Source organism: Borostomias antarcticus (genome assembly GCF_949987555.1).
Source record: "Borostomias antarcticus genome assembly, chromosome: 14".
In the NCBI taxonomy this organism is placed as follows: Eukaryota; Metazoa; Chordata; class Actinopteri; order Stomiiformes; family Stomiidae; genus Borostomias; species Borostomias antarcticus.
In genome coordinates this window covers 6,932,458-6,949,920 of record NC_140247.1, presented here as the reverse complement: position 1 = coordinate 6,949,920, position 17,463 = coordinate 6,932,458, and the positions used below count along the sequence as shown (strand labels likewise).

Sequence of the window (17,463 nt, the reverse complement as noted above, 5' to 3'; positions counted from 1 at the left end):
AGGATCTACAGTCCACCGCTCTGCATTCTGGGATAAGCCAATAGCAAAAAAACAATAGTCATGTAGCCCAGACAGCATCACACTGTCAGGTGTCTGAGGCAGCAGATGACAGACTGGGAGGCTGAGACGCGGTACGGTGAGGTGTCCTCCCCAGGACAGTATGTGTAAACATAGAGATATTATCATAACTATATTATATTACATGAGGACATAATGCATAACAATGTACTACTACAAAATGAAACGTATCATTGTGACACGTGTGCGTAAGATTTTCTGACTGATGTAAACCGCCACTTCCTGTCACTTCGCAAACTCCTCACCAGCAAGCGTGTCTGGATGCGCGTGGATGAGGGACTCTGGCCAGAGCTGGACGTTGAGAAGCACGGGAGGGGATGGAGATCTCAACGCTGGTCAACTAGATGACCAGGCCGACTAACTAAGCACACCAACCAACCAGCCGACCAGTCAGCCATGAACTCTAGCTCAGCGGAGTCAGTGATGCTTCTTATTTAACAGACCTCAGTGCTTCCCCTCTCCCCTGTCTCCTCCTCTCCCCCTGTCTCCTCCTAGAGCCTCCTCTCCCCTGTCTCCTCCTAGAGCCTCCTCTCCCCCCTGTCTCCTCCTAGAGCCTCCTCTCCCCCCTGTCTCCTCCTCTCCCCCTGTCTCCTCCTCTCCCCCTGTCTCCTCCTAGAGCCTCCTCTCCCCCCTGTCTCCTCCTCTCCCCCTGTCTCCTCCTCTCCCCCTGTCTCCTCCTCTCCCCCCTGTCTCCTCCTAGAGCCTCCTCTCTCCTGTCTCCTCCTAGAGCCTCCTCCCCCCTGTCTCCTCCTAGAGCCTCCTCTCCCCCCTGTCTCCTCCTAGAGCCTCCTCTCCCCCCTGTCTCCTCCTCTCCCCCTGTCTCCTCCTAGAGCCTCCTCTCCCCCCTGTCTCCTCCTCTCCCCCTGTCTCCTCCTAGAGCCTCCTCTCCCCCGTCTCCTCCTAGAGCCTCCTCTCCCCTGTCTCCTCCTAGAGCCTCCTCTCTCCTGTCTCCTCCTAGAGCCTCCTCTCCCCCTGTCTCCTCCCGTCTCCTCCTCTCCCCCTGTCTCCTCCTAGAGCCTCCTCTCCCCCTGTCTCCTCCTCTCCCCCTGTCTCCTCCTCTCCCCCCTGTCTCCTCCTAGAGCCTCCTCTCTCCTGTCTCCTCCTAGAGCCTCCTCCCCCCTGTCTCCTCCTAGAGCCTCCTCTCCCCCCTGTCTCCTCCTAGAGCCTCCTCTCCCCCTGTCTCCTCCTCTCCCCCTGTCTCCTCCTAGAGCCTCCTCTCCCCTGTCTCCTCCTCTCCCCCTGTCTCCTCCTCTCCCCCCTGTCTCCTCCTAGAGCCTCCTCTCCCCCCTGTCTCCTCCTAGAGCCTCCTCTCCCCCCTGTCTCCTCCTCTCCCCCTGTCTCCTCCTAGAGCCTCCTCTCCCCTGTCTCCTCCTCTCCCCCTGTCTCCTCCTCTCCCCTCTGTCTCCTCCTAGAGCCTCCTCTCCCCCCTGTCTCCTCCTAGAGCCTCCTCTCTCCTGTCTCCTCCTAGAGCCTCCTCTCCCCCCTGTCTCCTCCTCTCCCCCTGTCTCCTCCTAGAGCCTCCTCTCCCCTGTCTCCTCCTCTCCCCCTGTCTCCTCCTCTCCCCCCTGTCTCCTCCTAGAGCCTCCTCTCCCCCCTGTCTCCTCCTAGAGCCTCCTCTCTCCTGTCTCCTCCTAGAGCCTCCTCTCCCCCCTGTCTCCTCCTCTCCCCCTGTCTCCTCCTAGAGCCTCCTCTCCCCTGTCTCCTCCTCTCCCCCTGTCTCCTCCTCTCCCCCCTGTCTCCTCCTAGAGCCTCCTCTCCCCCTGTCTCCTCCTAGAGCCTCCTCTCCCCCCTGTCTCCTCCTCTCCCCCTGTCTCCTCCTAGAGCCTCCTCTCCCCCGTCTCCTCCTAGAGCCTCCTCTCCCCCTGTCTCCCCCTGTCTCCTCCTCTCCCCCCTGTCTCCTCCTCTCCCCCTGTCTCCTCCTCTCCCCTCTGTCTCCTCCTAGAGCCTCCTCTCCCCCTGTCTCCTCCTCTCCCCCTGTCTCCTCCTCTCCCCTCTGTCTCCTCCTAGAGCCTCCTCTCCCCTGTCTCCTCCTAGAGCCTCCTCTCCCCCCTGTCTCCTCCTAGAGCCTCCTCTCTCCTGTCTCCTCCTAGAGCCTCCTCCCCCCTGTCTCCTCCTAGAGCCTCCTCTCTCCTGTCTCCTCCTAGAGCCTCCTCTCTCCTGTCTCCTCTCTCCCCCCTGTCTCCTCCTAGAGCCTCCTCTCCCCTGTCTCCTCCTAGAGCCTCCTCTCCCCTGTCTCCTCCTAGAGCCTCCTCTCTCCTGTCTCCTCCTAGAGCCTCCTCTCCCCTGTCTCCTCCTAGAGCCTCCTCTCCCCCTGTCTCCTCCTAGAGCCTCCTCTCCCCTGTCTCCTCCTCTCCCCCTGTCTCCTCCTAGAGCCTCCTCTCCCCCCTGTCTCCTCCTAGAGCCTCCTCTCCCCTGTCTCCTCCTCTCCCCCTGTCTCCTCCTAGAGCCTCCTCTCCCCCCTGTCTCCTCCTAGAGCCTCCTCTCCCCTGTCTCCTCCTCTCCCCTGTCTCCTCCTAGAGCCTCCTCTCCCCTGTCTCCTCCTAGAGCCTCCTCTCCCCGTCTCCTCCTAGAGCCTCCTCTCCCCCTGTCTCCTCCTAGAGCCTCCTCTCCCCCCTGTCTCCTCCTAGAGCCTCCTCTCCCCCCTGTCTCCTCCTAGAGCCTCCTCTCCCCTGTCTCCTCCTAGAGCCTCCTCTCCTGTTTCCTCCTCTCTTCCGTTTATTGTTTGTATATTTAAAGGATCCCCATTATCTAATGCCAAAGCAGTTCCCTAGTCTTCCTGGGGTCTACACACATCAACCATTACATCAGAAACACAGGAATACAGTAACAATGTATACTGTCCAATGCATTTTAAATAAAAGAGAATTACATTATTTAAAAAGCATCATAAAGCAAACATCTCATGAGGAAGCAGACATATCTATACATTCCAATACCATTTAAACTAAAATAAGTTATTTAACAATCATAAGAAAGCAAAAATCTCTCCAACCAAAATAAACAAGCCTGTAATCTGACTGCAACACAATACGAGTGTCTGTCTCTTTCTGAAGGATATTTTGGGGGTTTTCCTGGAGTATAATCTGGGGTAAATTATTCAAATTGTAATGGATCTGTAAAATATTTATTTTAGGGAGTTAGTTCTACAACTGGTTTGCATAATATGTCCATAATATGTTCCTACTCATGCAGGAACTCAGGCTTGTGTGCGCATTGTATTACTAAAAAATATCACTCTAACTACACTCAAGACCAGACTCTTCTCCACATTAAGCCACCATAGGCTAACCTAGAGTGCATCTTATCAGTGCTAGTTCTAATAGAGCAACCCAGAACCAGCCTAGCAGCCCTGTTCTGAGCAACCATCTCCTCCAATGCCTCCCCTCTCCCCTCAATGCCTCCCCTCCAATGCCTCCCCTCTCCCTCAATGCCTCCCCTCTCCCTCAATGCCTCCCCTCTCCCCTCAATGCCTCCCCTCTCCCCTCCAATGCCTCCCTTCTCCCCTCCAATGCCTCCCCTCTCCCTCAATGCCTCCCCTCTTCCCTCAATGCCTCCCCTCTCCCCTCAATGCCTCCCCTCCAATGCCTCCCCTCTCCCCTCCAATGCCTCCCCTCTCCCCTCCAATGCCTCCCCTCTCCCCTCCAATTCCTCCCCTCTCCCCTCCAATGCCTCCCCTCTCTCCTCCAATTCCTCCCCTCTCCCCTCCAATTCCTCCCCTCTCCCCTCCAATTCCTCCCCTCTCTCCTCCAATTCCTCCCCTCTCCCCTCCAATTCCTCCCCTCTTCCCTCCAACGCCTCCCCTCTCCCCTCCAATTCCTCCCCTCTCCCCTCCAATTCCTCCCCTCTCTCCTCCAATTCCTCCCCTCTCTCCTCCAATTCCTCCCCTCTCCCCTCCAATTCCTCCCCTCTCCCCTCCAATTCCTCCCCTCTCTCCTCCAATTCCTCCCCTCTCTCCTCCAACGCCTCCCTTCTCCCCATCTCCTCTGTATTGTAGCTCTGTGTTTAACTCTGTGTTCGTAGCTGGAGGCCTCAGGTTCATTATAGTGCATGAATCTCCGCAGGCAGACGGCCAGACATGAACACAACCTGTGTACAGTAATATTAACATACATGAACACAACCTCTATACAGTAATATTAACATACATGAACACAACCTCTATACAGTAATATTAACATACATGAACACAACCTGTGTACAGTAATATTAACATACATGAACACAACCTCTATACAGTAATATTAACATACATGAACACAACCTCTATACAGTAATATTAACATACATGAACACAACCTGTGTACAGTAATATTAACATACATGCGTCCAAGTCACCACCCGAGGACCAGACAGGGATGTGTTAAACGCAGCTGTGTGATGAGGTTATTCTTATGGAAGCAGAATCTGTATTAAAGCTGCATTTGACCCCCCGCTGCTGCCGGCTGTGTTTGTTCTGTCCAGACCTCCCAGTGGCCCTCACCTCCCAGGGGCCCTCACCTCCCTGGGGCCCTCACCTCCCTGGGGCCCTCACCTCCCTGGGGCCCTCACCTCCCAGGGGCCCTCACCTCCCAGGGGCCCTCACCTCCCTGGGGCCCTCACCTCCCTGGGGCCCTCACCTCCCAGGGGCCCTCACCTCCCAGGTGCCCTCACCTCCCAGGGGCCCTCACCTCCCAGGGGCCCTCACCTCCCAGGGGCCCTCACCTCCCTGGGGCCCTCACCTCCCACGGGCCCTCACCTCCCAGGGGCCCTCACCTCCCAGGGGCCCTCACCTCCCAGGGGCCCTCACCTCCCTGGGGCCCTCACCTCCCAGGGGCCCTCACCTCCCTGGGGCCCTCACCTCCCTGGGTCCCTCACCTCCCTGGGTCCCTCACCTCCCTGGGGCCCTCACCTCCCAGGGGCCCTCACCTCCCAGGGGCTCTCACCTCCCAGGGGCCCTCACCTCCCAGGGGCCCTCACCTCCCAGGGGCCCTCACCTCACACTGTTCTGATGAAAACACATTACACACACGTTTGTCATCTACCAGATGGAAATCTCACCCATCTGCTGTTTAATGCGTGTTATCAAATTGGGGGTGAGATTGGGACCCTGTCTGGGTGGAGGAGATCACATCACATTCGGAATACAACATGATTCTCCAACTGTGTGACTGTACAGTACAGTACCTAAACCTCACATGCTGTTCATTCATACATAATGTACACCATGACAAAATGATTCTGCATACACTACTACCATAAACAAGATACGTACAAGAGACAGGAACATGAGGCGCTAGCTGATAATGGTGTTGAATACTGTTCTCTTCCTCAGTCTTAACAGTCCTATATACAGTAGTATACTGACCTCCTATTGGTACAGAATGATATGACCACATCTAAGAGAACACAGGTTCCTCCAAACATATTCAGTAATTTTTCCAAACAAGAGAGTACAGTATTTCAGTAACACCTTCAATTCAACAACACCAACTTTAAAGTGAAATGCCAGAACACGGCTTAAAGATACTGTCAAAACACAACTGTTACAATAGTGTGATTAATACTTATGATACAGTACCAACGCATCTCAGAAGATGTGTGCTTGAGATAGTACTTCATACAGAGGAATACTGGTGGACATGCTGTAGCAGCCCTGATGGCGAAGGAGTCTGGTTAGTCTCAAGAGTCTGAGGTGGCGAGGAGATGTGACTGTAATGCCCTGTTCACATCCAACAGCCCAGATGGTTTGAACTGTTTTGGAATGAAATCTGATTTAGCGACTGCCCACTTGAAACGCTGAAACTTCTGAAGCTGCTGTTTTGTTTTGTTCAAGATTCTACCTGTCGACTGTTATGGAAAGACTGAGACGGCCGTTGTGAAATGAGCATCTTGCTGCTGCTGCTGCCTGTGAGGTGTGTCCAGCATCACGTCTCCTCTCAACTCTCACGGGGTGAATCTCAGGACTCTCCTGGATCCACTGAGTCTCCTCCGCTCATCCCCTTCTCCTCTCCCATGATCCTCTACGTCTCCTCCCCTCACCTCCTTCTCCTCTCCTTGGAACCTCTCCTCGTATGGGGGACGTGACCTCGGGGCATATGGTCGCGTCCTCAGGACATATGGGCTTGTCCTCAGGGCACTGGGGAGTGTCTTCAGGACATAGGGGCGTGTCCTCAGGGCACTGGGGAGTGTCCTTGTGACATGGGGGGCGTGTCCTTAGGGCATGGGGGAGTGTTTCTGGGTGGGGGGAAGAGGAGGGGCTCTGGTCTGAGACATGGACAACACAACATCACATGAATTACTGGTACACACCTGAGAGAGATTCCACTCCAGCTAGGTCCTCTCATGTTCAATGGTCTACTGTCTTAGCTGTACATGTCATGTTGATGTTGACGCTGGAGGCTGTGCTATGAAGCAGGCTAGATCTAGTCGGGCTTATGTCAAGCTAGCCCGCTTGAGTTATAGCACCACATCCCAGCTCAGGCTAACTCCGCACAACGAAGGCAGATCCAACCGCATCCAATTCGCACTTGGCTCACTCAAGCTAATTGAGTATGTCCCGATAAAAGCCAGCCCACACGGAACAGTAATTTCTCCATTACTACGAAAGCCAAGGGGATAGAGACAGCAGTGTTGTTCTCACAGGAGGAACAGAGGCTCATTATCAGCACTGAAATGAAACCCACTCTAACCGCTAAAAGCAACCGAGTCACTTCTCGACGGCTGAGAGAAGTGTGAGGGGAGGCTAGGCAGGTTTTAAGAGTAACAGTCAGACTGTTAATCGTGTCACACAGAGGAAGCAGTACATGGGTGTTAATGAGAAGGGCTGCGTGCGTGTTATTGTACTGGACTCAGAAAAGAGCACTTTGAAAGTTGTCGTTTGTCATGAATTCCAGAACATCAAACAAAGTTTTCCGACTGTGTAAATACGGTCTGATGGAAATGTACCTGGCTAACAGATGAGCCAGCTTCGTAGTACCAAGTTACCCCGTCTGCTTTGTAGCACAGTCCTCTGACGTTGATGTTGATATCATGTTGATATTGATGTTGATGTGATGTACATACCGGCCGTATCCTCCTGATAGAGAGGTCTGGTGAGCTGTGATTGCTGCCTCCACTCTCTGACAGGACAGGGGAGGGATGGAGAGAGCAGGAGAGAGAAGGGGGGGGTAGAGAGAGAGAAAGAAGAGAAAGAGGGGTGGCAGATGGCTTGCAGTCAGGGGACACACCAGCTCATGCTACGTTGATCATGCATCAACACTTGGGGTGTCTGTCTGTCCACCTGTCCAGTCTGCAGTTGTGTATCCCCTCTGTGTGTGTGTGTGTGTGTGTACAGTCAAGGCCGGAACGTTGTCTGCTTATTAAATATCCTTCCATCGACAGCCAGTGTGCGGTTTCCTCCTTTTATTCAGTTCAGTATATGACCCGTTACCGGCGCCACACAGACACCGTCCACGGCCTGCGTTCTCTAAAGTCATGTGTGTGTCATGGTGACCTGACAGTGCGAGCGTGCGTGCGTGTATGTGTGTGTGTGTGTGTGTGCTGTCTGCGCCCACCTGCTCTGCTGTCGGACAGTTTCTGCAGCTCCAGGGGCGCGGGCTGCGGCCTGTCCTCCGGGTCGCCGGGGGTCGGGGGGCAGGGGGTCGGGCAGGAGCCGGAGCGGCGCTGAGGGCTGAGGCCGGGGGCGGAGGCCAGGAGGGAGGCGGGGCCGGCGGAGATGGGGATGGGGGGAGAGAAGGGGGGCAGGGCGGGGATGGGCAGGGGCTGGGAGGGGGGGGGTGGCAGAGACACAACCAAAACACAGGTCACTCACAGAGCCGGCCGTGAGGAGAGGAAGAGGAGGATGAGAGGAAGAGGAGGAGGGGACCCGGGTCTGAAGGGGAGCCGCCTGCCCCAATAAGGGTTCGTCCAGCAGGGGGAGCACTCACCTCCTCCTCCTCCTCCCTCTCTCCGATCAGCTCCACCACCAGGGAGGGGAACACCCCCACGCGGCCGTCCAGCTCGCCCTCCCAGAACCCGTCGTCCACCTCCCCTTGGCGCCGCCCCTGGCCCCGCCCCCTCAGCCTGATCACCGCCCCCTCCAGGAAGGACAGCTCCTCCCTGCTCTGGGCCTGGTAGTCATAGAGAGCCCGCGCCAGACCTGGGAACACACGGCAGATGTTACACACACACACACACACACACGCACACGGCATATGTTACACACACACACACAAACACACATAGCATATGTTACACACACACACACACACACAGTGCACACGCCATATATTACACGCACACAAACATGTCACACACACCTTCATATTACACACACACGTGAACATTTGTCTAGAGTCCCCAATATCACCAGCACACCACCCTGAGTCCGATAGATACCCCCGTTTCAGCTGTGGATGTCGTAGTATTTAGTTAACACACACACACGTACACACAAACATACATCTGTCCACATCCGGCTTAGGCCTGGACCTGGTCCCAGTCCCCCTTCCCCCCGTCAGTTCCTACCCCCTCCCTACCCCAACCTCTGCCTCTATCTGGGCCCCACGCACACAGACACACACCAGTATTTGCCATGTCTCTCCTATGATGTTTTTAGCCTCTCTTACTCTGAAAATGTAATTTAATGTAATGTATTGCTTTATAAATGTTCTTATCTGGTAGACAAACATACTCCTGGAGCTTGCTCGATCGCCTTGTTGAGAGGGGTCAGGGAAGAATTTTTACAGCTCACTTATCTGGCCCCCGGTTTTACTTCCCTCTGGAATATGTAGGGGAGGGTCGTATGCCCACCTCCCTTGTTCTCTGTAAAGTGCATTGTGTTGCCTCTGGGCATGAAATGCGCTATACAAATAAAGATTTGATTGATTGATTGATTGATTGATTCATTGATTCATTGATTCATTGATTCATTGATTCATTGAGTAAGTGAACCGACTATCCCAGTCATCGTCAGTAAAGCCTTCTATAACAGCAGCAGTCTGTCAGTCAGTCACAGTGCTAGAACAAGTGGACCTGAACCAGGTTAGGGTCGGGACATAGTGAGGGGACATGAACCAGGTTAGGGTCGGGACATAGTGAGGGGACATAGTGAGGGGACATAGTGAGGGGACATGAACCAGGTTAGGGTCGGGACATAGTGAGGGGACATAGTGAGGGGACATAGTGAGGGGACATGAACCAGGTTAGGGTCGGGACATAGTGAGGGGACATGAACCAGGTTAGGGTCGGGACATAGTGAGGGGACATAGTGAGGGGACATGGTGAGGGGACATGAACCAGGTTAGGGTCGGGACATAGTGAGGGGACATAGTGAGGGGACATGTACCAGGTTAGGGTCGGGACATAGTGAGGGGACATAGTGAGGGGACATAGTGAGGGGACATGTACCAAAAGATGACATAAGACTGGGAAACCATTGGAAAGAGTTACAGGGTGAAGAGGTCAGTGGAGGAGGATATTATACAAACACACACTAGATATTTTACACACACACACACACACACACACACACCAGATACAGGTATTACACAACCACAAAAACACCCATATTGAGCTGTGGTAGCGCTGACCCCCGGCCTGAGAGGGGCACTGTTGGCCCTGGTGAGAGTGTTCAGAGGAGGAGCCCGAGCTGTTGAAGGACCAATCCGGCGAGGGGCCAGGCAGGTCCAGCCCCGCCAGGCCGTCTGCAGCGCCCTCTCCTGGAGACCAGTGGAACTGTAGGTAGCGCTCAGGAACATAGCCGATCTGGCCTGCCGAGTTGCACACCTGCGCAGGAACACAAACACACGATCAACACGGATCACCATGATGAATACATGGAACACTGACTTACTCCTGTCAGCTCGCTGTGACACTGTGTGTGGTGGTTGTAACACTGGAACAGGAAACGGTGTTTGTTTACACAGAGACAGGAAAAGGGGGACCGCAGCAGCAGCATTGCAGAACCCCAAAAAAGCATTCCAGAACCAATCCAAAGTGAGTTAAGGAACACAAAAAAAAACTGCATTGCCAAACCAATCAAAAGTGAGTTTAAAAAAACTGCTTTGCAGAACCAATCCAAAGTCTTTAGGGTGTAAGTTGGTCCAGGTTTGAACCAATCCAAAGCAGCAGGCGTAGGTTTGTTTTTAGGCATAAGCAGTCGTTCTAGCAGCTATCTTGAATGTAGAAATCCACTCCAGGCGGAGATCTCCGATTGTCTGGTATCGCGAGACTAGATCAGGAATGAAGAGCAAATCTCTCTTCCCTCTACCCCCCCCTCCCCCCTTCTCCTCCTCCACCTCTCTCCTCTTCCTCCTCCTCTCACCTTTAGCCAATCCTCCACATCTCCATCCTCGATCACCTGGAGCTCCTCCCCCTCGGTAATAGACAGCTCGTCTGATTGGCTAGCCTGCAGGAAGTAAGACAAGCCAATGAAACCCCTCCGAATCCCTTAGTAGTAATCTCATGCATGTCTCTCTCTCTGCAGGGCTAGGTTAGGTTGTAGTGGGTGAGTTAGTGATATAGGTAGTAGGTAGGTAGTGGTCAACGTTGTAGTGGTCAGGTGGGGTCAGAGGTGGGTCCAGGTGTCAAGTCTTCTCAAATCCTTCTCCTCCTCCTCACCTGGTATCTGTGGAGCGCCCTGCAGGGTAGAGGGAAGCTCCCTGGTCCAGAGCCTGAGGCTGAGTCTACGAAGGTATCTCCATTCTCATCATAGTCGTCGAAGTCTGTGAACTCAAACTCCTCCTCCTGGGGAGACAGGCACAGATGACCTCCTCTCCTCTTCTCTGCTCCTCTCCCTTCTCGAGTTCAGAGCCATGGCTCTTGACATTTGTTCATCAACTTGTCACTGTTTTGGATTTTAATTGTATTATTGTTGTAAATTGCTTATGTTTTGTTGATGTTTGTGTTTGCTTGTGAGCTCGTCGGCATTGGAAATGAGGGAAACCTCAATTGCCCCACGAGTTTAAATAAAGGTTTGAAATGAAATGAAAAATTCTCCTCTCCTCTGCTTTTGTCTCCCCACCTCAACTCTGCTCTCCTCTCCTCTCCTCTCCTCCACCTTCTCCCCTCCTCTCCTCCGCTGTTCACTGCTCTCCTCACCTCTCCTCTCCTCCACCTTCTCCTCTCCTCTCCTCTGCTGTTCACTGCTCTGCTCCTCTCCTCTCCTCCACCTTCTCCCATCCTCTCCTCTCCTCTGCTGTTCACTGCTCTCCTCACCTCTCCTCTCCTCCACCTTCTCCCCTCCCCTCCTCTCCTCTGCTGTTCACTGCTCTGCTCCTCTCCTCTCCTCCACCTTCTCCCCTCCCCTCCTCTCCTCTGCTGTTCACTGCTCTCCTCCTCTCCTCTCCTCCACCTTCTCCCCTCCCCTCCTCTCCTCTGCTGTTCACTGCTCTCCTCCTCTCCTCTCCTCCCCTCCTCTCCTCTGCTGTTCACTGCTCTCCTCTCTCTTATCTCCGCCCCTCTCCCCTCTCCCTCTCCCTCACAGTCTACCCCGTGTCCTCACACCACTGTCAGTCAAGGAGAGGCCACTAGGAAAGGAGAGATGGGAGGGAACGAGGAGAGGAGGTGTGCGCAGTAGCCTTCCCCTGGGCCGGGCGGTCTCACCAGGTCGGAGACGTCTCCGTTAGACATGCGGGCCTCGCTCAGCCTGCGCTCTCTCTCCAGCTCGTCCTCCGCCTGGCTCATGGCGCCAGACCGCCAGGACTCCACGTCAAGCCCCGCCTCCGCCAGCAGCGCCAGGCGGGACTCCGCCTTCACGCGACTCACCTGGGGACACCGCGGACGCGCGCACGCAGACACACACACACACAGACGCACATATGTACACCTGGCTGTCAATCATTTCTGTCTGGTCACATCTCTTGTACCAGCTCTCACACACACACGCACACACACACACACACACACACACACACACACACACACAAACCTCCCACACACCTCATACCGTCTTACACTCACACACACACACACACACACACACACACACCTCCCACACATGTGACACCATCTTATTAACCCTGCAGCCTGTGCTGGAGTGAAGATGAGGATGACTTTCCAAGACACTGATTTCCAGACACACTTAGCAACAGAAACGGAAATCAGATTCATCCCTATATTAGTCAGCATTAAGTAGTGATACTAGAATGGTGCTGCACACACGCATACACACACACACACACACACACTCACACACACACACACACACACACACACACACACACACACACACACACACACACACACACACACACACACACACACACACACACTCTGACCTTGGCTTTCCTGATGCTCTCCTGCACCTCCAGAAGCTTCTGCTCCACACAGGCACCCGTATCTCCAGACAGCAATTTCAGACGCTCCTCCAGAGTCTGCTCTGCCTGGGACACACACACACACACACACAAATAAATACACACACCAAATGTTCAAAAATAGATTGCCCTGCACAGCTCAGATATTCTCCTGTTGGTGCTGGAGATGTCAGGAAAGTAATACTTGAAAGATAGAAAAGTTTCGCCGCACACAACAGATGAAAAAGGTTTTTTTCTTTATTGAACAACGCGTTTCGCCTTACGGCTTCATCAGGTTCACCAGGTTCATCAGGTTCATCAGGTTCACCTGGCGAAACGCGTTGTTCAATACTAAAAAAAACGTTTTCATCCATTGTGTGCGGCGAAACTTTTCTATTTTTGAAATACACACACCGCTGACCCCCACGGTGACCCTACTGTGACCCCCGGTCATACCCTCTCTCCATGGACGATGACCTTGTAGTCCTTGGCAGCTTTGGAAGACCACTTCCTGACCTCCTTTTCCAGACCCCTCTCTCTCTCTGGACTGTTGCTCTGCTGCTGCAGGACACACACCTGGGGGGAGGCCACACACACTCATCCTCTGGGAACAGTATAGCTCCCTCGTTCCCTCACTCCCTATTCCCTATATGGGGTTCACCATGTAGTGAACTACCTAGGGAACGGAGAAAATGTAGGGTACATGCACTGCTCCCTCGAAATCAAGGTGAATTGTGGGTAGTAAACAGTGACCTATATAGGGAACGAAAATTCCGCGGAGAATTCGGACACTACAAACAAAATGTATGACGCCCCATATAGTGCACTAAATAGTGAATAGGGAGCGATTCCGAACGCAGCCTATGTTACAGTTTGTCTGCGCAGCCACGGTGGCTGATTTGGTTTGGCTCACCTTGTCGTGCGGGGCGAGCTGGAACGAGAAGTCTGTGGTCCTGGTGAAGGAGGAGGCGTCCTGCAAGAAGAGCTGAACGCTCCTCTCTCTGCTGACCTGCCGCACCAAACAACCAATCACTGACCGCCTCGCTGACACACCAAATGGCCAATCACAGACCGCCTCGCTGACATACCAAACAGCCAATCACTGACTGCTTATCAACAGACTAAACAGCCAATCGCTAACGGCATATCAACACATCAAACTCATGGCTAGAAGATGGTTCTAATAGACATGGATCCAACGGTGCATTCAGGCAACCCTGGGAAATCTATGTTCTGGGTATTCCAACTAGGGAACTGCACAAACACCCAGCCGGGGTGCGAGTTCCTACTGGGAAACCGGGAGCTGCTGGATGATACAACGGCTTTCCAGTTGTGACATCATCACTAACCTTTACCCCTCCACACACCTTCCATATGTCCCATTATGGATTTTCTTTACTGTAGAGCGGGTTTATTTGGATTTTAAATGATACTGAACAGGTGTTTTCGACAGGCATGTTGCTGAAATGTGGCGGGTCTATGGCACCGTACACAGCGCCTGGCGTCCACCGCGTCATTCAACTGGTCATTCCCCAGTTCCCAAGGTCACCCCAGAGCTGGCAAAAACAACCAGTCCCTGTCGGACTCTCATGGTCCTCTCGTGGCCTGCTCCCCTCGCGCCCAGGTGAGGAATGTCTCATGTCTGGAGACCACACAGGAGATACAGTGGAACGTTCTAAGGTTGGAGGATCACACAGGAGATACAGTGGAACGTTCTAAGGTTGGAGGATCACACAGGAGATACAGTGGAACGTTCTAAGGTTGGAGGATCACACAGGAGATACAGTGGAACGTTCTAAGGTTGGAGGATCACACAGGAGATACAGTGGAACGTTCTAAGGTTGGAGGATCACACAGGAGATACAGTGGAACGTTCTAAGGTTGGAGGATCTCACAGGTGCTACAGTTGGACGTTCTAAGGTTGTAGGGTCACACAGGAGCTACAGTGGGATGTTCCACCTCATCAAGTGTTTATTTGATTGTGTTGATGGTTTAAAAGAAGCCATGTGGTCCTACCTTGGCAGCGTGCTCCCATACCCTGCTGAAGGTCCGATGAGAGCACAGACTGGCCTCCACCTCAGTAGAACACAACTGGCTAAACAGACCTCTCAGCTGCTCATACACATCCCCATCCAACCTCTAGACACACACACACACACACACACACACACACACACACACACACACACACACACATCTTTATTACAGGAGAGCTCACCTGTGGTGGAGGTGGTGTATGGGGTACTGTATGTGTCTGTCTGTATGTCTGTGTGTTTGTGTGTGTGTGTGTGTGTGTGTGTGTGTGTGTGTGTGTGTGTGTGTGTGCGCGCTACCTGCATGATGTGGGGCAGCTGAACAGTGTAGTAGTGATGGTGGTGAGAGTTGGTGGCAGCCAGGGAGAGCAGGTACTCATTACGGACATCTGTCAGACTCTGGTCACACTCCTTCAGTCGGGAGCTCAGCTGAACGAGGGAGGAGGAGAGAGGAGAGAGGAGGAGGAGGGAGGAGAGGAGTGGGGGGGGGTAGAAGGAGGAGGGGAGGGAGGGAGGAGGGAGGAGGAGGAGAGGAGTGGGGGGGGTAGAAGGAGGAGGGGAGGGAGGGAGGGGGGAGGAGGAGGGAGAAGGAGAGGAGGGAGGGAGGAGGGGTGGATGGAGGGAGGAGGAGGAGACAGGAGGAGAGGAGGGAGAGGGAGTGAGACGGGGCAGGGAGGGACAGACCCGAGAGACAGACAGGAAGACACTGACTGCATTGCAGAGCAGTAACGTGTTATTATGAGTAGACCTGCCCAGACCTGCACTGTGCTGCTTTCATCCAGCTGTAGCCTAGAAAGAAACATTAAGCTTGGCCTTTATGGCACCGTGCTAGGGGCAATAACAAGCAATCTGTACTAAAATTTCACAAGTAGGCTGAGAACAATGCCTACTGTTGTCTTAACTTGTCTGTCATGCCTTAAGCCTACTGTATTCATGCTATGAGACAGAGCGGTAACTGTGGTAGCCTGTTGCAGGGAGCAGACCAGCCAGTACCTTAGAACTCATCTTCTGCAGACCGCCTCTGAAGTGGAAGATCCCATGGTCACTTCTCCTGGACCTTGGGAATTTCACACACATAGTGCGTACACGCACGCGCACACACACACGCACACACACACACACACACACACACACACGCACTGTTGGACATTTTCATGTACTACATGATTCATCCACACATCTTCCAAACCACACATTCCTTAACTGAAACCGTGTTAGCTGCAGCGTGTCTGACAGGACATGTATTTGTAACATGACCCTACCTGTCTCTACTGTTCTCTTTGTCTGAGCTGCGGCAGCATCACTGGGAAAATCTCACAAAGTTCATGTTTTTACTCTTCTCTTCAGCCACTTATCATTGACATACCTGCCTACTGGTGTGCTCTCGGTGTGCAGTCCTGGCACAGCCTGGTTCCTGAACTATAGGCTATTAACTATGTATGATGCTACAGTTGTCAAGACACAAAGGAAGTAGGCTACTTGGGCTAACAGACGGTCGTGCTTACAGGCTATCATGCGAAAGAACTAAAAGCTCACAAGCTAACAGGTTATCAGGCTAGCACACTAATAAGCTAACAGGTTATCTGGCTAGCACGCTAGCAAGCCAACAGCAGCCCCTTCACCTGGCCTGGGCCTCAGCCACCTTCTCCCTGGCTGCGTTAGCAATGTGGCTCAGCTGGTAGTAGTTCTTCTTCAGCTTGTGCAGCTCCCTCAGAGCATCCACTACCTCCCCCTGGGCTCTCTGGAGCTCCTCCAGACCCTGGACACACACACAAACACAATAATTATTATATAATTACAGGATCTCGGGGGTCTTCTATTGGCCACAGGGCAATGGCACACAAACACACGTGATTGAGCGGCGACATAGTACACAACACACACACATACACACACACACACACACACACACACGCATCTTCAGCGATCGTCGGCTGAATAGCCTATGTCCTCTGGATTTGACCAATCCCACCTCCAGGGGCAGCCAGGAGCAGTGGACCCTGCAGACCCCTGGGGACCAAGTATTCAGTCCAAGTTCTGGGAAGGGATAGGACTGAAGAGCGATCTGTTCTTCTGCATGTTTTTTTTCTTCATATTGGGGTTCTATATAAAGAGGGAACCCAAGTGAGCACAGAGAGAACATGTACATTCCACACAGGAATCATATTCCCAGTGTCTGTTGTGTCGGCAAATATCGGCATACTCGGAATGACTCTATAGCCTACCATGAAATGCAAACAATCTGGGGCTTTCACAGATCACACATCAAATATCTAATATGATCTAATAATAGGCTATTTAAACAAATAATTACAAGCACACATGTTTGCATCACACTATAAACAATTTTGTTTTTTTGCCTCTGGCAAGGGAAGTCTATTTCCAGCATCTGTTTATGAAAACAAAATTGTCTGCAAACTTTTGTGACTCAGCGGCAAACCGTGAAAATGTTGGACAGACAGAAATTGTGTAATAGTTGTGGGTGTGAACTGTATTGCAGAAATAACCACCAAGGGAAACTGCTGTGCAGAAAACAGGCATCCTCTCTATTCCTTCAAATATTCTTGACTCTTACAATAGGAAACAAAGTGTCACATTGTGTTTTATGAAGGACTATTGTGTTATTACAGTCATTGTGTTATTACAGTCATTGTGTTATTACAGTCATTGTGTTATTACAGACGTTTTTCAGCATGAGGTAGGCTACTCAATGCTGCAGGTTGAAGGAATAAGCAATGTACAGGACTATCCAAGGTTAATTTGATATGAACCCACGCCGTATTAACGCATCTCTGTAAACGATTAGAGGTAATAACGCCCCCTATAAACTATTAAAGGCATTTGTCTATTGAGATGGCATTAACACATATTTAAAGTAGTATTAAAGGACAATATTACCAATTATAAGCTATCCAATGTATCCAACGTGTCAAGCAATCGAACTGAATTGCGACAATAGCCTGGCGCGGCTCTGGAATGGTACGGGTTTGGGGGGAGACCCACCCACACATACAGGTCAAGGTTACAGTATTATAGTTAATGAAAACTAACAAAAAAAAAACGAAAACTAGGTGTGAAAATACATTTTGGTAAACTGA

The 17,463-nt window shown here is 52.5% G+C and overlaps 1 protein-coding gene across 1 annotated transcript in view; it reads right to left on the bottom strand.

Moving 5' to 3' along the window:
- Positions 1-6,270: 6,270 nt before the first annotated feature.
- The window catches only part of LOC311317305 (F-BAR and double SH3 domains protein 1-like), a gene marked incomplete at both ends in the record, with an annotated part of 18,955 nt that continues 7,762 nt past the window's right edge, over positions 6,271-17,463 (bottom strand). Inside the window, 14 exons of the mRNA XM_084448387.1 lie at positions 6,271-6,321; positions 7,120-7,175; positions 7,611-7,818; positions 7,983-8,194; positions 9,627-9,822; positions 10,361-10,444; positions 10,657-10,782; positions 11,647-11,802; positions 12,315-12,419; positions 12,789-12,893; positions 13,246-13,341; positions 14,666-14,794; positions 15,359-15,422; positions 15,988-16,124. Coding sequence (XP_084304513.1) covers positions 6,271-6,321; positions 7,120-7,175; positions 7,611-7,818; positions 7,983-8,194; positions 9,627-9,822; positions 10,361-10,444; positions 10,657-10,782; positions 11,647-11,802; positions 12,315-12,419; positions 12,789-12,893; positions 13,246-13,341; positions 14,666-14,794; positions 15,359-15,422; positions 15,988-16,124 — 1,725 coding nt within the window. The remainder of the gene's footprint in view (positions 6,322-7,119; positions 7,176-7,610; positions 7,819-7,982; positions 8,195-9,626; positions 9,823-10,360; positions 10,445-10,656; positions 10,783-11,646; positions 11,803-12,314; positions 12,420-12,788; positions 12,894-13,245; positions 13,342-14,665; positions 14,795-15,358; positions 15,423-15,987; positions 16,125-17,463) is intronic.